The sequence below is a fragment of the Aspergillus lucknowensis genome, assembly GCF_044049455.1.
Source record: "Aspergillus lucknowensis strain CBS 449.75 chromosome Unknown BJX67scaffold_23, whole genome shotgun sequence".
NCBI classification, from domain to species: Eukaryota; Fungi; Ascomycota; class Eurotiomycetes; order Eurotiales; family Aspergillaceae; genus Aspergillus; species Aspergillus lucknowensis.
The window spans coordinates 25,666-49,506 of NW_027263567.1; the positions used below are offsets into that span (position 1 = coordinate 25,666).

General features: G+C 54.2%; 14 protein-coding genes across 14 annotated transcripts; 6 read left to right on the forward strand and 8 right to left on the reverse strand.

Annotated features, from left to right (window-relative positions):
• The first annotated feature begins 550 nt into the window (after positions 1–550).
• BJX67DRAFT_354512 (uncharacterized protein) lies at positions 551–1,973 on the forward strand. The gene is made up of 2 exons (XM_071029223.1): positions 551–1,700; positions 1,747–1,973. Exons 1-2 carry the CDS (start codon positions 809–811, stop codon positions 1,866–1,868), a joined length of 1,014 nt encoding a protein of 337 aa, XP_070885636.1. The 5' UTR covers positions 551–808; the 3' UTR covers positions 1,869–1,973.
• Positions 1,974–2,103: 130 nt separating this feature from the next.
• BJX67DRAFT_121211 (uncharacterized protein) lies at positions 2,104–3,207 on the reverse strand. Its single transcript, XM_071024439.1, has 2 exons — positions 2,760–3,207; positions 2,104–2,656 (listed from the first exon to the last, which is right to left on the reverse strand). The coding sequence occupies exons 1-2, from the start codon at positions 3,124–3,126 to the stop codon at positions 2,340–2,342; spliced, it is 684 nt and encodes a 227-aa protein (XP_070885637.1). The 5' UTR covers positions 3,127–3,207; the 3' UTR covers positions 2,104–2,339.
• Positions 3,208–4,046: 839 nt separating this feature from the next.
• BJX67DRAFT_381595 (uncharacterized protein) lies at positions 4,047–4,448 on the reverse strand (the record flags this gene model as incomplete). Its single annotated transcript, XM_071033041.1, has 1 exon — positions 4,047–4,448. One exon carries the CDS (start codon positions 4,446–4,448, stop codon positions 4,047–4,049), a length of 402 nt encoding a protein of 133 aa, XP_070885638.1.
• Positions 4,449–5,842: 1,394 nt separating this feature from the next.
• Positions 5,843–7,792, forward strand: BJX67DRAFT_381596 (fungal specific transcription factor domain-containing protein; the record flags this gene model as incomplete). Its single annotated transcript, XM_071033042.1, has 6 exons — positions 5,843–6,424; positions 6,472–6,596; positions 6,648–6,796; positions 6,849–7,024; positions 7,067–7,241; positions 7,290–7,792. The coding sequence occupies 6 exons, from the start codon at positions 5,843–5,845 to the stop codon at positions 7,790–7,792; spliced, it is 1,710 nt and encodes a 569-aa protein (XP_070885639.1).
• Positions 7,793–7,972: 180 nt separating this feature from the next.
• Positions 7,973–8,914, reverse strand: BJX67DRAFT_381597 (D-isomer specific 2-hydroxyacid dehydrogenase; the record flags this gene model as incomplete). The annotated part of the gene is made up of 1 exon (XM_071033043.1): positions 7,973–8,914. The coding sequence occupies one exon, from the start codon at positions 8,912–8,914 to the stop codon at positions 7,973–7,975; it is 942 nt and encodes a 313-aa protein (XP_070885640.1).
• Positions 8,915–9,415: 501 nt separating this feature from the next.
• Positions 9,416–11,067, forward strand: BJX67DRAFT_388430 (major facilitator superfamily domain-containing protein; the record flags this gene model as incomplete). The annotated part of the gene is made up of 4 exons (XM_071034367.1): positions 9,416–9,584; positions 9,646–9,826; positions 9,875–10,039; positions 10,087–11,067. The coding sequence occupies 4 exons, from the start codon at positions 9,416–9,418 to the stop codon at positions 11,036–11,038; spliced, it is 1,467 nt and encodes a 488-aa protein (XP_070885641.1). The 3' UTR covers positions 11,039–11,067.
• Positions 11,068–11,739: 672 nt separating this feature from the next.
• Positions 11,740–12,669, forward strand: BJX67DRAFT_381599 (HpcH/HpaI aldolase family protein; the record flags this gene model as incomplete). Its single annotated transcript, XM_071033044.1, has 3 exons — positions 11,740–11,799; positions 11,860–12,112; positions 12,176–12,669. The coding sequence occupies 3 exons, from the start codon at positions 11,740–11,742 to the stop codon at positions 12,667–12,669; spliced, it is 807 nt and encodes a 268-aa protein (XP_070885642.1).
• BJX67DRAFT_354518 (putative MFS transporter) lies at positions 12,666–14,606 on the reverse strand. The gene is made up of 3 exons (XM_071029224.1): positions 13,665–14,606; positions 13,349–13,604; positions 12,666–13,259 (listed from the first exon to the last, which is right to left on the reverse strand). Exons 1-3 carry the CDS (start codon positions 14,494–14,496, stop codon positions 12,716–12,718), a joined length of 1,632 nt encoding a protein of 543 aa, XP_070885643.1. The 5' UTR covers positions 14,497–14,606; the 3' UTR covers positions 12,666–12,715.
• Positions 14,607–15,934, reverse strand: BJX67DRAFT_354523 (14-3-3 domain-containing protein). The gene is made up of 4 exons (XM_071029225.1): positions 15,518–15,934; positions 15,199–15,467; positions 15,074–15,144; positions 14,607–15,016 (listed from the first exon to the last, which is right to left on the reverse strand). Exons 1-4 carry the CDS (start codon positions 15,802–15,804, stop codon positions 14,999–15,001), a joined length of 645 nt encoding a protein of 214 aa, XP_070885644.1. The 5' UTR covers positions 15,805–15,934; the 3' UTR covers positions 14,607–14,998.
• On the forward strand, positions 15,935–17,673 carry BJX67DRAFT_354529 (thiolase family protein). The gene is made up of 3 exons (XM_071029226.1): positions 15,935–16,350; positions 16,400–17,344; positions 17,392–17,673. Exons 1-3 carry the CDS (start codon positions 16,192–16,194, stop codon positions 17,590–17,592), a joined length of 1,305 nt encoding a protein of 434 aa, XP_070885645.1. The 5' UTR covers positions 15,935–16,191; the 3' UTR covers positions 17,593–17,673.
• On the forward strand, positions 17,674–19,530 carry BJX67DRAFT_354532 (putative alpha/beta hydrolase). Its single transcript, XM_071029227.1, has one exon. The coding sequence runs from the start codon at positions 17,847–17,849 to the stop codon at positions 19,518–19,520; it is 1,674 nt and encodes a 557-aa protein (XP_070885646.1). The 5' UTR covers positions 17,674–17,846; the 3' UTR covers positions 19,521–19,530.
• Positions 19,531–20,772, reverse strand: BJX67DRAFT_354534 (MYG1 family protein). The gene is made up of 2 exons (XM_071029228.1): positions 20,637–20,772; positions 19,531–20,580 (listed from the first exon to the last, which is right to left on the reverse strand). The coding sequence occupies exons 1-2, from the start codon at positions 20,717–20,719 to the stop codon at positions 19,575–19,577; spliced, it is 1,089 nt and encodes a 362-aa protein (XP_070885647.1). The 5' UTR covers positions 20,720–20,772; the 3' UTR covers positions 19,531–19,574.
• Positions 20,773–20,900: 128 nt separating this feature from the next.
• BJX67DRAFT_354535 (uncharacterized protein) lies at positions 20,901–21,432 on the reverse strand. The gene has a single exon (XM_071029229.1). It carries the CDS (start codon positions 21,333–21,335, stop codon positions 20,961–20,963), a length of 375 nt encoding a protein of 124 aa, XP_070885648.1. The 5' UTR covers positions 21,336–21,432; the 3' UTR covers positions 20,901–20,960.
• A 657-nt stretch (positions 21,433–22,089) lies between these two features.
• On the reverse strand, positions 22,090–23,616 carry BJX67DRAFT_388436 (SDR family oxidoreductase). Its single transcript, XM_071034368.1, has 2 exons — positions 23,579–23,616; positions 22,090–23,532 (listed from the first exon to the last, which is right to left on the reverse strand). The coding sequence occupies exons 1-2, from the start codon at positions 23,607–23,609 to the stop codon at positions 22,268–22,270; spliced, it is 1,296 nt and encodes a 431-aa protein (XP_070885649.1). The 5' UTR covers positions 23,610–23,616; the 3' UTR covers positions 22,090–22,267.
• Between the last annotated feature and the right edge of the window lie 225 nt (positions 23,617–23,841).

Below are 23,841 nucleotides of genomic sequence, written 5' to 3' on the forward strand. Positions count from 1 at the left end.
CAGTGATCAGCTCTAAATACTGGATGCAACTTTGGCTGGACGATAGGCATCCGGAAACACCGAGTAAGTCAATGGGGACACACCGTGCCAACTTTCAACTGGAATATGTCAGTAGGCAGTCATACTCAATTGATAAAGAAGTACGAAAAGCTCCGAGAAGAATTGAGAGGGAGATCTTAAAGGGCGGCTTCAAACGCGGTGGCTAGTTTGTCCGTTGATCTGTCATGAACGCCCTTGTTCAATATATACAGGACGAGGGACTCGGCACCATAGAACTCAGTGTAGCACTTTTGACTGTAACGTTCGGGGTGAGTAGAGGGTACCGCAATCTGGAGGTCCCTAGCACACTGGAGGATGTTCAAGGCCTTATGAGATCCGTCTTCCTTTACCCAGACGACCTATCTGCCATACCTGAATCGGGATTGCTGGCGCCTCTCTGGCGGGTGGAGGAGAAGCTCAAGAAGCAGCTCTCATCGGTCCTTTCTCGAAATGCTCGTATAAATGGTGTGCCCTCTGGTGTCAAGGTCCTTCTTCGTTCTCCTCGTCGAATAGTCAGGCGGCGAGGCTGAGCATGGGGTCCGCCGGCAGGGATTAACGGGTGCGGAGCCTCCGTTCACCAGGTGTGGTGTCTCTGGCAGCGCCCGGCTCCTGCGCAGCCTGCGCTACCAGCACGCAATGTTGCGCGTAATCTCGATCCGCGAGGTTGTCAGCTTTATGTAAACCATTGTCTGATTCGAACCTCTTGGCTTGAGACCACAGGTTCTGCGCTGTCCAGAGCAGCAGGTAGAATAACATCAGCTGCGCTGTCATGGTAGCGGCATTGCGGAGCTTGGCCCCGCATCCCCAGCATACTCTCCAGCTTCTTCTTCGTCCAACTCTTTACCGTTGTGTTTCCTGCCAGTTATTGAAGCCAACTCAGCAATTATTTAGCTGTCCTCCACGACAGTCCCCTTCCGCAACCATGGAAGCTCTCTTCGCCCAGGCTATGAAAGAAACTGGGGTCTTGAGGAAGACCTCGGTACCCTGGAATCTGGATGAGCCTCATCATCAGTCTTACCACGCATTCGACACAGCAACGTCCTCGTGGATTTCGAAAGTCCCGTCCACCACGGACGCGGGACAGAATGTTGAGGGTAGTGATGGAATTACTGCCATCGCACTATACACCTGGAACATCGACTTCATGCTCCCTTTCGCCGAGGCCCGTATGAAACCAGCTCTAGCCTATCTGGATGGCCTGCTCAGCTCTCTCCCAACTACAACAGCACCAGTAGTTTTCCTTCAAGAGTGTACGCCATCCGACCTGACAACCATCGCTGCTACACCCTGGGTTCGAAGCCATTTCCATCTTACCGACATCGATCACACAAACTGGGCTACGAAACACTATGGTACCGTGGTTCTCATTGACGCCCGTCTACCCATTACGGCAACATTTCGCGTCCACTACTCCAAGACACGCATGGACCGCGATGCTCACTTCGTAGATCTCTCTATCGGGGATGATGGCAAGAAAGTGCGCCTCTGCAACTCACACCTCGAGTCCATGGCCTTGGATCCCCCGTTCCGCCCACCCCAGATGCAGCTCATCGCCGGTTACCTGTACGAGGAATCCGTGCACGCCGCGCTGGCAGCGGGAGACTTCAATGCTATCCAGCCGTTCGATCGAACGCTGCACGCGGATAATAATCTGAAAGACGCTTTCCTCGAGTTAGGTGGGAAAGAGGATACCGAGGAGGGGTTTACCTGGGGCCAGCAAGCGGCGACGGTCCTCCGGGAGCGGTTTGGCTGTTCCCGGATGGACAAGGTTTATTTCCGCGGCCATGTCAAGCTGCGCAGATTCGAGAGGTTCGGGGCGGATGTCTTGACGGAGGGAGAGGAGGAACGCAGGCAAATTTTGCAGCTGGGATTCGAGAAGCCGTGGGTGACGGATCATTTGGGGATTGTGGCTGAAGTAGAGATTGTGCCGGGTCTGAAGAGAGGTCAGCTCTGACAGCCTTAGAGATGCCTGGAATGGAACATGAGCGCACCGGAGTGCGCTGATGACTGGGTTCCGGGGCGGCCTGTGGAGCACATGCCCGTGAACAAGTATGCCGGTATAACAGAAGCACATATGAGGAGGGATGGTTGCGGAGGGTCATCCATTTAGGTTGAATCAGTAAAGAAACTCAGTCGCAAAATATACCGCGAGAGAATCTCAGAGTTGAGCGTTAACAAATCTGTCTCCCACCCCTAGTCCAGTCCGCGGGTAAGTCTCAACAATCGCGAAAAGAAACAACCATTGATCAAGCACCGAGACGAAGCTAGCTAGATGTCCATATCTACCACACAACCCCGAGTCAGTTCCTCGGATAATAATTGGAACCCTGACGGGACTCCCAATTATAATCCGGGCTACACTTCCAATTCGGGTTGATAGAACAGTAGGGCAAGCTACTATCATGAAACATTATCCATGGTTCACGGTAAGAGTACGTGAACCTTCCCACGTATATCATCGTGAACGTGCCCGTCAACCACGAGAACAGCTTTGCCATATTGATGAGGTCGCCCGGTTTCCCCTCGGCGTCGATGACGAGGTCTGGAGCTACGTCGTGGTCTTTGTCGCCGCGCTTGATCCCATACCGCACGCGGAGGTGGGTTTTGTGTGGGATTGCTGGGGGGGCAGTTAACTTAGCGACAGTGATAACTCACGGCGGGAGTTGTTATCTCAGAAGAAAAAATACGAACATCAATGGGGAAGGAAGCCCGAGACTTACGTTTGTTGTATTCGTAGCACTCTGTAATCCTCGTCAGAATCCCGATCCCGTCGTGCCCCCAGTTGCGAACGATATATTCTTCGCATGTGGGCACTTCCGCCTCGTCGCCGTTGTCGTTGGAGGGTTCGGGGGTTAGCTTTAGCGCGCGAAGCTCATCCCACGAACCATCCAGGCGGGAGCGAACGAATTGGTTAAGCTCCCAGTCTATGAAAAAGGTCATCTTGCGCGGCGTCGCTTGAGATCCTGTGGTGAGTCGGGCAAGCGTGCGGTATACGTGGGCGAAGATGCTCGAGGCTTGTTGGGAGTCGTTGTTGTCGTGGCGGACGTCAGACCCGGCTGGTTTTTCGGATTTTTTGCGTTTTCCCATTGTGCGTATCTTCGTTGCGATGTGTTGAAGTGGCTGCAGGCGTGATCTCTTGAGGCTTTTGATGAGGGTGGGGTAAATTCCTGTTGAGTCATGGAGGATGGAATAACTAAAACGAGGTGACACCAATTGAATGCGCTGAAGTCGCCAACAAAACCACTTGGGGCAAGATAAGAGCAAATTAGAGTATGCTGGGTTGGTAATGCATGTGATGCAGGTGACAAACAGTCTTGGTTTACGTCGGGTGGAGGGTCCTTCAGTAATTAGGAAGCAGGATCATAAATGGCAGTAGGAAGAGGTAAACACAAACAATGGCATCTTCTATGATCGTGTACCTCCAAAAGAGAGCTGCATTTCAAGGGACGAGGGTTATTGTTCGGGAAGCGCGATCTCTAGGGTTTGTCGGACATCATGCACAGAACATCTTCCTTCCAAAGGTACCGATACCTCGAAATAAGGTAAGATTGGGAAGGGAAAGCCTTCCAAGACATAGACATACCGCTCCGGATACTTGGTCCCCGTTTGTACCACTGAGGTCGGAGTATCTAACTGCGAGCAATCGTGTTGGGGGCTGGGCTGGGAGGGGTTTGTTGAAATGTCTCTGGCTATTCGACTTTAGCTTTATGGAGGGTCGCAGGATAGATATTAGTGGCGAATACTTTTCCCTCCTTGATTGTTGTTATATGTGAGAGCATTCCATGCGCGTGGATATCCTGTCGCGGCACGGAATGGACAAAAGATATTATTAGAGCTTTATCAGGTCATGAAGATTTAAAACCAGGGTTCGAACAGTGCCTGTGGGCCAGATCTCCCGCAGACTTGTTAGAATATCTGCCCGATCTGTCCATACGTGGTATCTGGCTAGGAAACCTCCTCATGTAGTTGTGTTAAATGTAGCGTTCGCCATACTCGGGCCACTGAGATTAACGACTAAATAGAGATGACATTTCCAGCAGCGTAGATGCAGCGAACCTACCTGCTTCGCTCATCATCATCGTGTGCATCATTGCAGTCCCATTCTGCCCTCCCGGCCCCGTGCCATATATCTGCTCTCCAAGCATCCTCAGCTGCATAAGCATGATAGAGTTCCCATAGTGTTCGATGATATCTGACTTTCCAACGGCGGAAGCCAACGAGCTCCAGCAATCTCTCATACCGAACTTGACACACTCCGCCGCCTTCTCCGGAGACCACCAAGAAGGAAGCAGCCCGCGCTTCTTCTCCATGCGGTGTAGGAATCGACGGAAGCCGGCACAGCCGTCGCTTGCTCCGCCGTAGATACTGTCGACGTCTGTTTCAACTTCGAATATGTATTGGTCATCCATGCGGAGACGATATGTATCGGTGAGAAGCTTGTAGACGTCTTTTTCTGGGCGGGTTGTGAAGCTATGTTTTGCCTTTCAGCTTGTGGAATGGTTTGTCGATAGCTGTTGATTCTTAGGAGGAGGGCTGGCTGGGGAGAAGGTGGATGGTTCGCCGGCATTCCTTGCGCAGTCGTTTTTGTGATTCTTCCAGTCTGCTTCTGGCATTCGCGGGAGCAGTGCCATTGTGTTTTGCACTTTGCACAGCGTTTAAGGGCTGTGCCTAGGGTCGCTTTCCTCGCGCGGGTGTTGCAGGTAGCCTCAGTATCAGCCATTTGGGGTATATTCGTCAGGCGACTAGGTGGTTTATCTTGGACAGCAATGATAAAAGGAGGGGAGAAGTGATTGAGGAAGGTTCCAACGGACAAGATGACGGATGCAGTGGCAGCATGCTACTCTCGCCAAACGCGTATCTGCACCAAGTTCGTTTGGTTTGAGGTGATGCGTAGTGTGAGAAGACGATGGTCTTATCAAGGCTCTGGTCGACTGCCAGAACTTGGAGTGGGAATTATCGGCTGTTGACAGGGAAGAGTTGCAGATAAGTGGCTTATTCATTCACCGACGACCTGGAGCAGGAACTGAAGTCCATGATGGATGCAGATTCGCCTTGGGCCCGGGGGGGGCAATGTATTGATTACCCGATGCGGAATAGCGCCTCTCTCCACCCTTCTCCAACTCGCCTTGTGCTTTCTTTCAACACTTGACATGGATGCTCTCGTTATGACGATTCCAGACCACAGGAGGAGCTTGTCATGGAAAGCTCACATTTTTGCAGAGAGTCTGCTAGAGGCCTCCGTCTTTCTCTAAATGCTCGTGAAGCCGCGAGAACTCGGATAGCGTGCGTTCTCTTCCTGCTTTTCACACTCACGAAGACTTACCTTAACGGCCAGATGCACTGCTTGTCGGGAACGCAAGATCAAGTGCTCAGGGGAGCAGCCATGTCGCTACTGCATCAAGCGAAGGATTGCATGCGTTGTGCCTGAAAATAGCAAGCGCAAGCTCTACTCAGTGGCGTGGGTTACCAGTTCTCTCGGGTTGCGACCCGCTGACATATTTTAGATACGTCCAAGATCTTGAGAGGAAGGCATCATCTCGCGAAGGCCAATCCGGATCTTTATTTACGAGTGAGTCAACGTCAATGCCTGGTTCCCGAGGTCGATTTGTTCTCGCTTCCTAACAAAGCGACAAGGCAACGGACGGGTCACTCCTGCCGAATCTTGGCGAAGTGAGGAAGGTGATCCAAGCTCCCTTATTGCAGCAGTATCTACTGCCACACACGATGGAGATGATATTGATATGGCTCGTGCTGAAGGGACAAACCCCAGAGACACATTTCGTGAGTGTCCTCCATTGAAACTATGGGCACAGCTGACGACCAGTCGCCAGCTATTGAGACGGACATGATGATGTCTTCGAGTTCGGCTTTCAGCTCCCACATTAAGGCTATATCTGGGACGAGCCGGTCAGTGGAGCACCGGCCTCGCGGACGATTTTCGAAAACGTCAGACAATGCATATGAGCTTCCTCTACCCCAGGGTGGGCGATTTGGCCCCCCGCAAGTAGAGGACTGGCCGACTGAAGAACAGTCTCGGGAACTGGTGAGCATTATCTCAAATTCAATAGGAAATATACAGCATCTGTTTGACCCGAGGACATTCTTCGACCGTCTCGCTACCGTTTATGACCGCGAAGACCCTGGTGCGTGGGAGAGCGATGCGTCAACTGCCGAGATATTGATGGTACTTGCTGTTGGGAAACTTCTTCAAGGCCATATTTACAACAACGAGCCGTTTCCAGGCTTCAATTACTATGCCGAAGCCCTAAAATATATCTCAAGTCTGGACTGTCTGCATTCAGCCGGAGTCCTGGGCGTAGAGATTATGGGTCTGATAGCTTTTTACCTCCAATGCGCAGACCGAAAGGAAGATGCCTATCTTTATGTAAGTGTTATCTTCGCCTGCAAGGGTACTTGTACTAAATACTCTAGGCGGGCATGGGCCTTCGTATCGCGATTGTAATGGGCCTGCATAGAGACAGCAGCGGTGCATCGCTAACCCGATCGGAGAGAGTCCACCGCAACCGCCTTTGGTGGACCATATACATGCAAGAGAGGTACCCGAAGCCGACAGAATTTCGAATACCGCGGACTAATGCAAGACTCAGGAGGCTTGCAGCAGCGACGGGTAACCCGCCTGGAATCCAGGATGAAGCAATTCGTGCGCCCTATCCCGGCGAATTTCCCGGATTCATCTCCCCCGACGCACTGAATGTCAACATTAACATCGCAAAGGCTACGGGGCAGATACTTCAAGGTTGATTTTTTACCGCGTCGCCTGTGGTGTGAAGATACTGATGCTGCTATAGTTATATACGGCCAGAAAGCACAGACAGAGCGGAGCTTCATCAAAGGCGTGCAGGGGATCCTAGTCTCATTGCATCAGATATCAGGAACTATTCCGCATGAGCTAGAGCTAGACTTTTCAGATAAACCGGTCACCGTTACGCGGACAAATGCTACCCTATATCTTATGCTTTATCAGGTATGACACTGTGATTTTACTACGCCCCAGCTAATTATCTAGGCTATCATGCTTGCTACTCGCCCAACGCTGCTCTACCTAACTGGTAAAGCTGTGAAAGGACGAAATGAGCAAGAGATTTTGTTCCAACCTCTGCATCAATTTGCCAAAACATGCATTGATGCTGCGCAGCGCAGCTTGGCTATTCTGAGGGCATTAAGGCACCAGCAACTCCTGGGTAAGGTGATCACAAAACCTGGTATGGAACCCTAGCTGAGAAGATAAGCGAACTTTGGGTTCTTCGACCTAGATGCCATATTTTCCGTTGCTTTTGTCTTTGTCCTGGCGGGAAAGATATATCCAGGTAAAGAATCATACAATCGGGATATCAAGCTGACGCTCGCCCTGCTTGATCACCTCAGCTCGCACGGCAACAGAGCAGCGCCTAATCGACGAGCGGACATATTACAGATGTGCGATCATCTCGGCATAGCTCGAGAGCAGATGGCGTTTTCGACGCACGGGGAACGACACCCCACTCGTGACCCCGACAAACCACCTGAACATGTTCAAGTCGCCGACATCCCAACGGAAACAGGACCACCTCAAGACACCACAACACCTTTAGATTTTACAGAGCCAGCCTTGCAATGGGTGAATGACATCGACGAACTCATGCTACAGCAGGACCCGCATGACTTCTACTCTCTGTACTATAACGACGGCTTTCCCCTAGCGGGAACCGTCGAAACGGATTGGGAGGCCCTTGAGAGACAAATATTCCGCTGAAATCAAATATTCACGACGACAAACGTGCCCGAAAGGGTTATTTGCTGCAAGACTCCAGGAATAATATCTTGACGTAAGCCATTTGACCATTTCCTCCCTGGCCGAGATGAGGGATCACAGCCTATCTCAATGCTGCTCTCCGCATGGGTCGTCCCCGGCTCCAATTCCAGGACGAACTCCCTATTCTCTCCTGTTCAAGTAATCATAAACCCTGTTGATCGCCGTCGTGGCTGTATGAACTTGTGTCTCGCTGGTTGTCGCACCGATATGCGGCGTGCTGATGACTCGTCCGGTTGCCCACAGTTTCTCGTACCTCTTCAACGTTGGGGGCTCCTCGTCGTGGCAGTCCAGCCCTGCACCGAATAGTGTTCCTTCGTTTAACGCTCTTATCAAATCTTCTTCATTTACGATCCCGCCACGCGCCGCATTAATAAGAATTGCATTGCTCTTCATCTTTTGAAGCTGTGGCGCGGCGATGAAATTTCGTGTCTTTGCGGTCAGAGGCAAATGCAGTGTCAGAATATCGACATGAGGCAGCATATCCTCAAAGTTATCAACTCTGGTATGGCCAAGGTCCGACCACGCGTCTTTAGGGGCGAAGGGATCATACGCAAAGACGGGCGAGTTGAAAGCACCGCGGAAGATCCGAGCAACTGCCAGACCAATGTTACCCATCCCGACAATGCCGATTGTTTTACCCTGGAGTGTTGTGCCCGAGCAGTGTTCTTTGCGTATCTCTTTGTTTTCTGCCTGTTTCACCACAATTGTCCGGAGTTGGCGCGCAACAGCCAGAGTCAACGATAGGACGAGTTCCGCGACTGACTGCGCGTTTGCCCCTGGTGTGTTAAGGATGGGGATATCTCGTTTCGCACAAGCATCTTGGTCGATAATATCAATTCCGACACCTTGCTTCCCGATTGCCTTGAGATTCTTCGCTCGGAGGATATCGTCGGCCGAGATGGTCAATTCGCGGACAAGGATCGCAGTTGCATTTTCTCGCCAGTTCTTCACTTCCGGGTCCGTTGGGAGAATGGTATTGAACAGCGTTTGGCAGTGTTTCACTGCTGCCGATGGGAATTGCTCGAGGAGGTAGATGTTGGGTAATGGTCCGATTGATCCCATGGTGAGAAGCTTGAAAAATAATTTCTCATCGAAGAAGAGAGTTAACAGTAAGTATGGATAGCAGGAAGTACGTCTTTCACCGGGTCTGGGTTAGTGGGGGGCATCCAAGCTATAAAGAACGGTTTTGGTTGAGCATCAGCAAGCAAATGAAGTCTGGAGGAGTCAATTGACCCAGTGTCTGGACGCTTGTTTCGGTCTTCCAGCTCGTGTGATGCTCTGCTTGGAGTTCTCTCCACACTGCGGCATTCATCGCCGAGCGCGGCTTCAACATCCGTGGACTTACCCCAGACTTGGCGTCCTGAGTCTCCAAGATCCCTCCAAAATCCCTGTCAAGCTCGGTCTTTGAACGATTGAACCATCATTCGGTGCGAGAGCGCGAGCAATTCCCTTGAAACCCGATGGGCGATATATAACGGCATCATCCCCGCGGGGAAATGTTTGGAATGCCAGTGCCTCATTTTCTCCCCAGCCATCTATCGAACTCATCCCTTACCCACAACCATGGCCCCGTCTATCAAGGAAGGTGTTCACATGGAGGAGACTGTAGGCTTCGAGCCGAACAAAGAAGAGAACTCTGTTCCAAGTATTGATCCTGAGGCCGAAAAGAAGGTCGTCAGGAAACTTGACCGGGTTATTATGCCCCTAATGGCGATCGTCTACTTCTTCCAATGTTCGTGGAGCCCCCCAGATCGCTGGTAGGGAATGGACTTCGAGCTTAAACTTTACTACAGATCTGGATAAGCAGAGTATCAACTATGCGGCTGTCTTTGACTTGTCCGAAGATCTAAACCTGAGCGGTTCCGAGTTCTCCTGGGCCGTATCCCTTTTCTATTTTGGCCAACTCGTTTCCCAGTATCCGGCAGCGTACCTCATGAGTCGCGTCAGGATTACACACTTTGTCGGAGTTGCTATGTGAGTGCCGTCTTAGTATGTTCTTGATAGTGACTGACTAGGACACAGTGTTCTCTGGGGTGCAGCAGAAATGTGTCTCTCCGCAACTCAAGCCTTCAGTAGCATAGCGGCTGTTCGGTTTCTCTTGGGGTTTTTCGAAGGCGCAGTGAGCCCGTCCTTTGTGATCATCACTAGCAACTGGTACTGCCGACGAGAGCATCCGGTTCGAGTTGCGTACGTTTCCTCTACTCTCCCTGCCGCTCTTCTGCTAACCCCTAAAGGACGTGGGTGTCCATGTTCGGAGTCTCCCAGATTGTTGGCGCGCTTATGATGTACGGTGTTGGTGGCGCCGACATGTCCCTCCAAACCTGGAGGGTTATGTTCCTCCTTTGTGGAGGACTGACGATCTTGGCGGGTTCTGTGTTTCTCTGGCTTATGCCCCGAGACACCACGACAGCCTGGTTCCTGAATGAAGACGAACGTAGAATTGCCACGGATCGCCTTGCCAGGGACCGCGCGACCCGTGATCGAACCAGCTTCGACTGGGCCCAGGCTAAAGAAGCGGTGACAGACCCACGTACACTGATCTATGGGCTCATGGCGCTTCTGATCACGATGCCGACTGCAATCGTCAAGTTCTCGTCCCTGGTCATTCAAGGCTTTGGGTTCACCAAATTCCAGACAATGCTGGTCGGTCTCCCCGGTGGAGCCATCGCTTTCGTTCTTGTGTGGATTGGCGCTCTCATACCCATGAAGTGGCCGAACGCGCGATGTTTCGGTGGCATCTTCCTCTGTGCGATGCCGATGATTGGCAGCCTGCTACTTCTCACTCTTCCGGCCTCGAATAGCTGGGGTATCGTGGTCAGCACGTGGCTTGCGGCATGCACCGCACCACCTCTTGGAATCGCCGTCGGATTGATGGCATCCAACGTCAGAGGGAACACGAAAAAGTCTGTTGTAGGTGCTATATTCTTCGTCCTGTACTGCGTTGGATGCATTTCTTCGCCGCAGCTCTGGCAGGCTGAGGACGCCCCACGCTATATCAAGGGATGCATTACGAGTGTTGTCAGTTGGGGTCTATTGATTATTGTGCTTCTGATCTTTTATGGCACGGCAAGATTTTCTAATCGCAGACGTGACAAGGGGCTGTACAGCGGGTCTGAGGAGACGATCATTACGGCGGATTCGGATTTGACGGAGAAGCAAGACCGAGGGTTTCGGTATACTCATTAGTTTACTCAACCTACAGTTTTGGATGATAAGTGTATATGTTCTAATACATCAGACTTCCAGCGTCTTTTCACAATGCTCGCCTCATACAATGAGCCCTGTCGTGCACAATTTCGTATCTCTTTCAAGTGAATCGTCTCAATGGAAGCCAATGCACTCCAGCCATCTGATGAACAATAACCAAACCTGAATAATCATCCCGGAATCGCTTGCACAACGCAATATTGGAGTACAGGCTCTAGACACCCCAAACTTCCCCCCCCCAACGGTTTGGGCGAACTTGAGGGTCCCCAGCACCAAGCATACTCCAAACCCGAGGGCAAGGTGGTGCTCAAGGACCCGCAGTCTCGTTCTCTCGCCCACGGCAACAACAGCCGCATCTTGCACCCCCACCCAAGCGGAGGCGGCTTTGATATCCGTCGTCTGCTTCAGAACAACAACTGGACAGAGCTTCGAGAGCAGCATTGGACAGACTGGACTCGATGTTGATCTTGTCGCGTGGGATCCTCGGTGGTCGTCTCCGAATTTGAAATGGGTCATCATCTTCCGACTCGTCGAGACCAGTAGTTCCAGTGGTCGTCATGAGGGGCATTACAACGACCGTCGGTAGGGATCCATAAATCCAACGTTGGTCCTTGCCATAGAGGTCTTACCATATTACCTTCTAGAATAAAACCACGGTATCTCGAGAATATAACGAAGTCATGGACCTCACATTCCCCAATAACCTCGTCACCCTCGCGAGCGAGGACAAAGTCTGCCGGGTATCCCCCTAAACTTCCACACCCGTCCTCTCCCACCACGAAATCTAACAGCAAGACCAGACCCTCGGCATAAAATTCATCACCTCCCCAGAAATCGTCTACATCGCCCGCAATGCCGGCTTCCACGCCCTCTTCATCGACCTCGAGCACTCCTCCCTCTCCCTCGACACGGCATGCCGTCTCTCCGTGGCAGCCATGAACGCGGGGCTCTCCCCGTTTGTCCGCGTGCCCGGGCAGGCCGGGCCGGGGGTTATCCAGCGCGTACTGGATAATGGCGCGCAGGGGGTTATCGTGCCGCATGTTGACCGGGTTGGTATGTTGCTTTCAAGATCCACAGTAAAGAGAATGCTAGGGGACTAATAGCGAAACGAAACAGAGCAAGCCCTCTCCGCCGTCAACGCAGCCAAGTACCCTCCTCTGGGTAAGCGCTCTGTAACGGGGATGCTCCCGCACATAGGGTACCGCGCTGCATCGATCGCCGACGTCTCAGCCGTCGGGAATACACGGCTCTCCACGGTGATCGTGATGATCGAGAGTCCCGAGGCCGTGGCGAATGTCGATGCCATTGCCGCTGTAGAAGGCGTGGATGTCGTTCTTGTCGGGACGAACGATCTGTCTATTGAGTTGGGGGTTGCGGGGGACTTTGACGCTCCCTCGTTTGTGGAGAGTATGGAGGCTGTTGCGGCTGCTGTGAAGAAACATGGGAAGATCCTGGGGGTTGCGGGGATCTATAATCGGGCTGATTTGTTGAGGGATTATATCCAGAGGCTGGGGGCGAGGTTTGTTGTTGGGCAGGTGGATTTGTCGATGGTTGCGAAGGTTGCTGGTGCTACGGCTGCTGAGTTGGGTTCTTTAGAGAATACCGTATAAGTCTATGGTGTATATTTATACATGAATGCGAGTCTATCTCAAATGCTTAATGTTCAACCCCCTCCTTCCTGTCAACAGACCTCGTCGGCAACCCATCACCTCCACGGCCACTCTGGCTCCCCTCCTCAACCTCATCCGGATCCTTCGGCCTCTCCAACCCGCGATCCCTAATCAACGCACACGCCAAAAAACAAGCCCCAACAAGCGGCACCTGCAAAACAAACACCGCCCTCGACGCCCGCATATACGCACCCACAATCCCCCTCCACACCACCTCACTCCCCACGCTCTCTCTCGCGGGGACCGAATACGTCGAGTCGGAGAGGTACTCATACCCCCGTGGTAAATTTCCCCGTAGGGTTGCCTGCAACACGGCGCCGGAGACGGCAAGCCCACATGCGCCGCCGAGACAGCGGAAGAAGTTCCGGTCTGAGATGACGACGGCGCGCTGGCGCTTCGTGACGTGTGCTTGGAAGGCGACGAGGGTTGGTTGGAATGTGCAGCCGATACCGAGGCCGGTTATTGAGACGATGACGGCGATGGTTGCGGGGTGGGTTGTTGTTGTGAAGAGGAGGGTTAGGCCGGCGCCGCTGCAGGTGGTCCATGTTAGTTAGGTTTCTTTGTTATTCACCATTGCTGTAGGACTTGGGTTGCTTGTTATAAGGGGGTTGAGACGTACAGCGTCCACAGTCCGAATCCGAGCCAGATGACTTCGCCGTAGCGCTTTCGGCGCGAGATGTACTGTCCCGAGAGAACGGAGGATGTAGATTGGCATGCCACCATCGGGGCAGTTAGGGCTGCCGAGACGATGGGCGACCAGCCGCGCGCGTTCTGGTAGTACAGCGGGAGGTAGTACAGGTATGACTGGTAGACTGCGCCGAGGAGGAAGCTCTGCAGGAAGAGGGCGACGATCACCTTGTTCTTGAAGAATTCCACTGTCGGACGTTAGCTGACCTGACATTGTCCACCGTCTGGCACGAGGATGAGGGACGTACTCGGCAACATGGGCAGCACCGCAACCCTCCACTCAACAAAGAAGAACGCAATCAGCGCCAACCCCCCAACCACCAACATAGCTCCAACCATGGCCGAATCCCAAGCAAAGTACGCCCCGCCACCAGAAATCGGAATCAGCAGGAAAATAATCCCCACCGACGACGCCAGAATCCCCCAGTAATCGATCCGCGCCAGGCTGCTTCGCAGTTCCCCGCGCGGCCCGCTATCAGGAATCAAAAAGTACCCGACGAGGATCGAGCATGCCGCAAGGGGCGCAAGCATCCAGAAGAACGCGCGCCATGTGGCGTTGAGTATGAACGCCGCGGCAATGAAGGGGCCCGCTACGTTCGCGAGACCCAGCGCCGCCCCCAGGATCCCTTGGTACTTCCCGCGCTGCTGCAGGGTGACGACGTCCGAGACGATGATCATAGCGAGGGAGGAGATCCCGCCGCCTGCGACTCCCGCAAGGCCGCGGAAGACGTAGAACATCGGTGCGTTCTGGGACAGGCCGCAGAGCAGATCGGCGAGACAGAGAAGCGCGAGAGCGGAGAGGTATACGATCTTGCGTCCGAAGATGTCGGAGAGGCGGCCGTAGAGCACGCTGAACATGGTGTTTGCGATGAGCGAGGATGTGCCTGCCCATGAGATCGTGTTTTTCCCGTTTAGGTCTGCGGCGACGGTGGGGAGGGTCACGGTAATGCCATTTTGGTCGACGAAGGAGATGAACAATGAGATTGCGAGGCCGGCGAAGACGATGAGGAGGCGGCCGCGCGGGAGGATGTTGGTTTGGTCGTGGAGGCCTTTTTCGGCCGTTTGGCGGGTTAATGCCATCTTCTATCGTGATTGCTTAGGGCTGATGTGCAATTCATGGATGCGTCGCGAATACTTTCAGAGTCGCCTTGATAGAAATATGATGAGATACAGGTATATAAATATAAATGAGTTTACGGTTAGGGAGTCAATTGACAATCTCCAACAGGCGATAGTGTCTATTAATATGGCTTGAAAATTTTCATGCCGCGATATCAAGATGACTGCCGGCGGGGTACATCCCGAGAAACCCCAACAATCTGTGGCCACTATTGGCGGTGGAACTTGGCTACTCCTCGTCAAGACCTGTTTAGTGATGTGGGACGGGCTGGATCTTTGCCGTGGGCATCAAATTGTTTCGAGTGGTGGCCATTGATGTGCGCTGTGGAGATGCTGTCGGAGGTCCGATGGAGAGCCGGAGGGTCCGATGGTTGGTTGGTCGGATCCATGTGCCGAGTCTCGTGGCGATCTTCTCTCTGATATTAAGATCAGATTATGAGTATGAAGCGACTGGAGGCTGATATCATGAATCCCACGCTGTCTGTACAAATATCAATATCCGCCTGGAATAGGTAAAATTTGAGAAAGCTGATCTTACCAGATTGTCTCGCAGCAGGCCCAAAATCAAAACAGCATCCTTCCGGCTCTCCTCACCAAGGGCTTCCAATTCTGTGAGAACTGTCAGTTGGCGATGCAAAAAGCAGTAACTCGTTTGTATCCTACCTGCCTCGATAGTCTCAGAACTCCCGGAAATTGCATTGTCGAAGGAAGACTTAGCCACATGGCAAGCTTGGTCACGCGAATTAAGCATCTCATCGACAAAAACCGAGTAGTTCAGGGCTAAGCCGAGGCGGATCGGGTGGGTGGGGACCAGGCTCTGCTCAGCCGAGTCCATCGCGAGCTTGTACGCTTGATGGGAAGAATTGATGGCAGCTTTCCGCTCCTCCTCCTCCGTCGTGATCCTAGCAAGGTTATGGTGGGAATCGCCTTCCCTACCCGAGTCAATGTCAATCAGGTAACCATCGACCTGCGGAGCACCCACAGCATGTGGCAAAACGTTTCGAGCAAGTCACTTTGCATGAGGAGTGTTTGTCGGTTATCGAGAACTTTGACAAGGTCACTTCTGACCTGGGCCAGGTCCGTCTCGATTTTCCGGCTGCACTTATCGAAAAATGTAGTTTGATTCTTGTTGGTTGGAATGTTTTCTTTTGGCTCGACTAACGCAATGATTCTCCAGGATACATTCTTATAGGCGACGAACAGAAAACTCTGTGATTCACCCTGCAGCCCTATATCAGAGAAAGAAAGTACCTTTACGTTCTCCGCCATCTGTCTTGCGGTATCAGCTGTGGATCTCAAGCCTCCAGCTCGCAAGACGACGAGTGTCGGAATAAGGGTTGTTCCGATGGGGTAGCTCAACGTTTTTGAATTATGTATACTGAAAGGTCTGTTTGGTGCGAGGGCCCTTCAGGGGCAACTCGCGAATAATAGTAATTCCAAATTTCCAATCCAGCGCAACCCCCGATTAGGTAATCCGACAACGAGGCAAGGTCACATGACAACAGCCTCGGCAGCGGAGGGGCGGTTATCGGCGGCGCCATTTCCGGGCAGCTTCAACACCTCGATAGCGTTCATCTCTCTTCTTCTCACGATCTGGTCTTCGAGTGTCGATATAATCTTGCGTTTTATCATCTGCCCACATATTCAATCGTCCACATGGCTATCCAGCCGTCCACAGGGCTCACTGCCCGCCTTCTCAAGCGATCGGCCTTCCCCGCTTCGCAGTGGCGGAGGCAATTCAGCGTCACCCGTTCGGCGTTCGAGGAGATCCAGGATGCGTACATTCTCAGTGCTGCTCGGACACCTACGGCAAAGGTATATACAGTCTCTCACGCTGACTTTGAGCAGCACGCTAACCCTCTAGTTCAACGGTTCATATGTCTCCGTCTCCGCCCCCCAACTCGGCGCCGTCGCCATCAAGTCCGCCATCGAAAAGTCCAGCGTCCCCGTCGAGAAGTTCACAGACGTATACCTCGGGAATGTCCTGCAAGGCTCCATCGGACAAGCCCCCGCCCGTCAAGCCTCCATCTTCGCCGGCCTGTCACCAGAAGTGGAGTCGATGACCGTGAACAAGGTCTGTGCGTCGGGCCTCAAGGCCGTCGTGCTCGCCGCCCAGAATATCCAGCTTGGCCTCGCGGAAGCGCAGATCGCGGGGGGGATGGAGAATATGTCGCGTGTGCCGTACTACCTTCCGCGCTCGAGCCAGCAGCCTGCGTTCGGAGAGATCAAGTTGGAGGATGGGCTGATTAAGGACGGGCTGTGGGATGTCTATAACCAGTTCCATATGGGGATTTGTGCGGAGACGACGGCGAAGAAGCATGATATCTCGCGCGAGGCGCAGGATGAGTATGCTATCCAGTCGTACGAGCGGGCGCAGAAGGCGTGGAGCGAGAGTAAGTTCGCAGAGGAGATTGCACCTGTTACTGTGAAGGGTAAGAAGGGGGATTCTGTCATTGAGCGCGATGAGGGGTATGAGAATTTGAAGATCGATAAGCTGAGGACTCTCAAGCCTGCTTTCTTGAGAGACGGCACTGGGACCGTGACTGCGGGAAATGCTTCGAGCCTGAACGACGGTGCGTCGGCTCTGGTTCTTGCTAATGCGGACCTTGCGCGTGAATTTGGCGCTGGTAGCCGTGTTCTTGCACGCCTTGTTTCTTCCGCCGACGCTGCTGTTGATCCGGTGGACTTCCCCGTCGCGCCGGCCAAGGCTGTTCCTCTGGCCCTTGAGCGTGCTGGAATCACCAAAGAGCAGGTTGCCGTGTGGGAGGTCAACGAAGCGTTTGCTGCCGTTGTCGAAGCCAATAAGAGGGTGAGTTTCCGAACTCAGTATCAACTACAACTTGCTAACTATCGTAGATTCTCGGACTAGATAATGCCCGGGTCAATCCACTGGGAGGCGCCATTTCACTCGGCCATGCCCTTGGTAGCTCCGGCTCGCGTATCCTGACGACTCTGCTGCATCAATTGCAGCCTGGCGAGTATGGTGTTGCTGCTATTTGCAATGGCGGGGGAGCTGCCACAGCCGTGGTTGTGCAGAGACTGGAGCGAGTGGATTAAATTGATGTAAATTAGCATAGGCATATCTTTTAAAATGAAGTATTCTCATATCCGCAACTTAATGTTCAACATTCAGTGTTGGGGAAGCGGATCATGCTAAGCGTTTATCCATCGGCAGCAAAGTCGGCAGTCGTCGCCACACCACTCCCGATGACTTCAGTCAAAAGCATCATGGACGGCCAACTCTCTCGCAGTCACTCTTCCCTACCCTTCTTCACGCTCTCGCAGACTCTCCCCGCGAAACTCAGCTCAAAATGGCGACTCCCGGCCTCCTGTACGTGACGATGCAGCCTCGCCAGTCCCTCCCGACTGCCCACTTCCACGACTGGTACAACACCGAACACGGCCCTCTACGCCTGCGCCTCCCCTTCGTCACAAACGGCTTCCGCTACCGCGCGGTCGACAGCCTCGAGCCCGAATGGCTCGCCCTCTACGACATCACCGACATGGTCGAGCTCACGCGCGAGCCGTACCTCGCCCTCCGTGGGGACGCAGTCAAGACCCCGCGCGAGAAGGCCACAATGGCCCAGATCGCCGTCGACCGCAAACTCTACGACCTCCTCCAGGACGAAACCGCGGCTGATTTCGTGCCGCTGAACGAGCAGCCGGACACCACCGCCGCGGGGCACGTTCTCATCTCGAATACCTCGACCCTCCGCGCGGACCCCGCCGACCCCGCCGCGGAAGACGACCTGCGCCGCTGGTACCGCGACGAACACATCCCCATGCTCGCGCGCGTGCCCGGCTGGCGCCGCAGCCGGGTCCTCGTCACGGCATCAATAGACCCCAACGCACGTCGCGAATTTGTCGCCCTGCACGAATTCACCCCGCAGAACGGCCTCGGCGGACCCGAACACAAGGCCGCAATGGACACGCCCTGGCGCAACCGAGTCGCCGAGTCCCTGGCCTCCAAGACCCGCCGCATCTACAACTGGACGTACACGTTTGGTCCGGCGCCGCGCGAACTCCACGCGCTTACGTCGCCCGATACAATCAGCGCGGGACGCTGGACCTCGAATGACGGGCGCACGCGCACATTCCCGCACGCTACAAACCCCGCCGTCGAGTCGTTCGTCACCACTCAGGACGGCGTGGACATCCCCTACCGTCTTGAGGGGAGCACGAACCCGCACGCGCCCGTCATCGTGCTGAGCAACTCGATCCTAGTCGACTATACGATCTGGGACGCCTTCGTCGACAACTTCCTCTCTGATGCCCGGAACCGCAAATTCCGCATCCTCCGGTACAACACCCGCGGTCGGTATGCTGCCGCGGGGGAGGTACCGGTTACCGTTGACCTCCTTGCGTCGGATATCATTGCGCTGCTTGACGCCCTGCGCGTCCCGACGGCGGCCCTGATCGGGGTGAGTCTGGGCGGGGTCACGGTGCTGAATACCTCGCTGCTCTATCCCGATCGCGTGAAGACGTTCATCGCGTGTGACACGAATAGCTCGGCTCCCGAGACGAACCGGAAGGCGTGGAATGATCGGGCTGATATGGCAGAGGCCGAGGGGGCGCGCGACCCGTCAACCGGCGAGTCCATAATAGGGGAGGAATTGGCTGAGGTGACGACGAGGCGGTGGTTTGTGCCTGAGTCGTATGAGACGCAACCTGGTGTTCTGGGCAGGGTGAAGGAGATCGTGCGCGGGAATAGTCTGGTTGGGTTCCGGAAGGCGATGCAGGCGCTTTGTGCGTATGATGTGCGGGGGAGGATGGGGAGTGCCAAGGTTGGAGGGTTGTTTGTTGCCGGGGAGGGGGACGGCGTGTTGCCGAAGACGATGGCGCAGATGGCGGACGATTTGAAGGTTGAGGGACAGGGAGCTGCTGAGTTGAAGATTATTCCGAAGGCTGGACATTTGCCGATGGTTGAGCAGCCGGGGGCGTTTGTGGAGGTTGTGAATGCATACTTGCACAGCTGTACGATGTAACTGAACTAGCTGATATCTGGTATCATGTCTTTACAGAAGAAGAAGAAGAAACTTTTATTGCAAAGCGCGAACAGCCATCGCATACGCGCCCTCCCGCGTCCTATGCCCACCGATAAACCCACTCGCGTGAACGAATACCGTCCCCTCAGGAACCGCAGGCTGACCACCCTCGGCCGCAATCACGCCGTCCAAATCCGCATCCCGCACGCCCCGCCACTTCTCCGGCAGCGGCCGTCTCGATTCAAAGCTCCCCTCGTTCACGGAGACAGCCTGGATCCGCCACTTGGCGTCCTTCGCGGGACCTTCCGCATAAAGCACGTAGTATACCTTCTCCGCGTCGTCGCCCGTCGCAGCCTCGTTCTCAAAGTTATATAGATGCTCCTTCCAAGGAATCCCAGCCGTCGGTAAAACCATAATCTTCCCAGACGGATCAACCGCGTGACGAGACTCATACGCCTTCCTCACGGTCTCGCGCGCGGGTAACCACGACCCCGTGGCAGCCTTGAGCTTCCTCAGAAACACCGACCCGATGAACCGGCTCGCGTTCTCGAAGAGCCCGTCCTCGTCTAGTTTCTCCTCTTCCTCCGTCGAGGGCCGATTCATATCATTCACGACACTCGTGATGGTCACCCCGCCATCGCGGAACTTCTTCTGAATACCAGCCTTTTCGATTTCCGCCGAATCAAAGACCGAAATCCCATTGTCGTTCGCGTCGATCGCCTCCACGAAGTCCGCGTAGAGTTTCTTATACAGCAGACTGACGTTGTCGTGTTCCTCTGGAAGCGCGGCATGCTGCGCGATAATCGACTTCCCGAAATGCATGTATACCAGCCCCGCGGAGGAGAGCTTCGTCGCGAACCCCGGGAATGTGGTGTTGAACGTGCGCTGATGGTGGTCGTAGCGGTTGCGCGGGGCGTCGTATTCGCCGCCGACGTCGACGACGGTGTGGCAGGTTGCGAGGAGGGCCGGGTCGCGGGTTCGGATTAGCGGGGAGTGCGAATAGGCTGGGAGGAGGCGGAGGAGGTAGACGGCTAATGCTTCGTCGGCGTGGAAGTGACCGCTAGGTTACTTGTTAGTCTCGACGAGGGAAGGGATGATTGTTTTCTTGGGAGGTACTTGTGAGTTCCGATCTGGGGAGAGCCGAGACGGGGCTTCTTTGGTACGGATTCTTCGGCCATTTTGACGAGTTGGCGGAACATGCGAGTGAGCAACTGGACTGGGGGATTGAGCTGGACTGTGGGCGATCGAAGTTGGAGTTTGGAGAGAAATTGTCGGATCTTTGGCGGGGATCTAGGGTGTTTGCTTGGTTTGTCTTCCCCGTTCAATATAATTTCCGAGACTGTGATTGGTGCATCTCATCGAGCACTTCTGGACCGGCAAGATCCATGGATATCTTGGAAAGACTGAAGAATGAGATAGTGCGGATATCACAAAGCTAACTTATCCAGAAGAGAGCACTTCGTTGACAACTGCCACCCAAACCTTCTCCTTCAGAAACAGCAGCACATCCTCAATCTCATCAGGCACTTTATACCAGTGTCCAAACCCCTCATACGCTTTCCACGTAATGTCCATTCCGAATCCCTCAGCCAAGATGGACGCCATTTGTCTCCCTAGATTCACAGAGACCTTTGGGTCCGCAGCGCCGTGGCCGAGGAATACCGGTGTCTTCAGATATGGTACATCCCCCGACTCGCCGTCGGAATTCCGAGCACCCTGTAGTGGTGGTAAATCAAGGATATCTCGGACGTAATTCAGCGCCTGGATAGTCGGGGGAGTACCCCCCCTCGTCTGAATCACGAACGAAAGGGTCATTGTCGTCGTCTCCAGCTTCAACTTCCACACCCCAACTGCCAGCGTCCAATATGCTCCCCAGCTCCCGCTCAAAGGGCAACCACCCACTCATCCCAATAAACCCTCCAAGGCAACCCAAAGACCTCCTCGAAAGTCCTCGTGAAGCATCTCCAAAACCACCCAAAAGACAGAACCCCGCCGCCGCACACCCCTGACTCAACCCCCCAATCACAACACGATCATACCCATCCGCAGATGACATCGACTTCCCCCGCAAAACCCTCGCCTCACCATCAACCAACTCCCCCATGAACCGACTCGTCTCCTCCAACCCCTCAACCTGCAACTCAGCCCGCGTATTCGGGTCCGAGTAAGTAATTGTCGAACCTCTGGTTGATCGGGATGCGCTTGAGCACCGTCGAGCGCCGCTTTGAGGCAGTGGAGAAGATGAATTTTACCGTTGGGAGGCGCGCTGCGATTCCTGTCGAGGAGAGGAAGACGTGGCCAAAGTTGGCGGCCGTACTGCCGCGGCCGTGGAGGAGGATGAGTGTGTGGGTGTGGTTGTCTTTGTCCAGTGGGGGTATTACCAGGGGGGTGGGATAGGGCTTTGAGGGGGGCATGATAATGAGGTAGGAAGATTGTGGTGAGGGTGTGAGATGGGAAAGTGGACGGCAAGTTCTTTAAGCCACCCGAGGGCCCGGAGGCGCCAAACAAACTCATGGGGTTGATCTCGCTCAGCGCTTAGAGGCTATAAATAACACAGGAGCCTCACCAAGCTTAATCAATATACTAGCAGATCCCTTCAAAACAAGACACTTGACAAAGGCAGGCGTATTCTTGCAGATTATTTTCATCTACCTTCGCCACCTCCACTAGTCGATTGCCTCCGGTATACTTTGTAGATCAACCGATATCAATGAATACCAACCACTCTTCACAGGTCAGTAAGCGACTTACATCTCAAAATCAGCCTTCAATCGCTCAGCACTCGGTAAAACCCCCTCCCTCTCCAAAACCCGAAACGTCTCTTCCAACTCCTCCCACGTATCGGCATACCCAGTCCACCCAAACTTCCTCGCCTTGCTCATACTCCCAACGCAACTCCAGGAGCGCCCCAGCGCAAAGGTCAAGAAATCCCACGTCGCCCCCTCCCACGCCGTCTGGTCGAGACCGTACTTATCGCGTAGCCTAACCCAGGCATCGTTTACATCCGGACGTTTCGCCCATTTCTCGGGATCGATTTGCAGGAAGAGCGTGGGTGTTTCTTCAGTCGATGGGTTATGAGAGACGCCTAGATCCTCTGCTCGTGCTGTGAGCGGATGCGCCCCGGGCATGCGCACCGTCTTTGAATCAAACCCCATGTAACCAGGTGTATCTGGTATCCCCCCATTAGGAAACATGGGCTGCGGAACACGACATCCAAACCGCTTCGCCAGACGCGGCCAGAGATCCTGCCACGACTGCGTATCGCCGTTTGTCACATTGAAGACGTTATTCCCCACCTCCTTCTTTGCGGCCGCAGCCCAGAGACAGAACCTCGCGTGCATGTTCGCAGACGTCCACGTGTTAAATGCGAAGTAGCCCGCCTTGCACCCGGGGAACGGCAACTCCGATCCCGGGAGGAGCTTCGAGACGCTGCAGTAGAGACCCAAGGCCGTGGCCTCGTTCATGAAGTTCCCGCGTGCGTAGCCGAGGACGTCCTCTGGGAGAGTGACGATCCAGTCCCAGGTGTTTCCGTGGCGGGATGCCGCGTCGCGGAGGATCTTCTGCTCCGTGTAGTAGAAATTGGGGGGCCATTTCGCCCCCGCGCCCCGGCCGCCGAGATCATTTTCGAGCAACGGGTCGTCTTCGAGGAGGGGTTGTTTGCAGTTCCCCAGGTGGACGCCGTACTGCTTGAATCCGCAGGTGAGGATGAAGCGCTTGAGGTTGCGAATTGCGCCGGTTTTCTCGAGAGCCGTGAGGAAATTCGCGAGCATGGTCCCGTTTATGCGGCATAGTTCGTTGGCGTCCTCGTGGGCCATGTATGCGCAGAAATAGGTGTATTCTGCGGAGATGTCCGCGAGGTGCGTGGCCATGTTGTCTGCGGAGCCTTGGAGGTCGATGGTCACATGCTGGATTTTGGGGTCGGAGGCGCCCGGGTTGCGGCGCGAGAGGGTGTAGAGTTTGGTGTAGGAGGGGTCTTTGCACAGGTGGTGGACGATCGCGTTGCCGGTTATGCCTGGGATGTTAGCTTCCAGTATCATCTAACTGGGGACAGTATGTACCAGTGGCGCCAGTTACGATTGCGGAAGCCATATCTACCTACACTGAGACTCGTATTGTTAAATCTTGTCAGTCCCGGTCAGCCGGGGATATAGATCCTATATAGTTCCTCTATACTTCGGCAACGACGTCTGGATGGCGTCATCCCCGCACAGCAATCCGGGCAGCGTCCAAGCGTTGATGTTGATCCACAACTCCACTCCCAACTCCTGTAAGGCTTAGCGCGGACATCACATCACGCCCCGTCAACAAACCACATCCACAT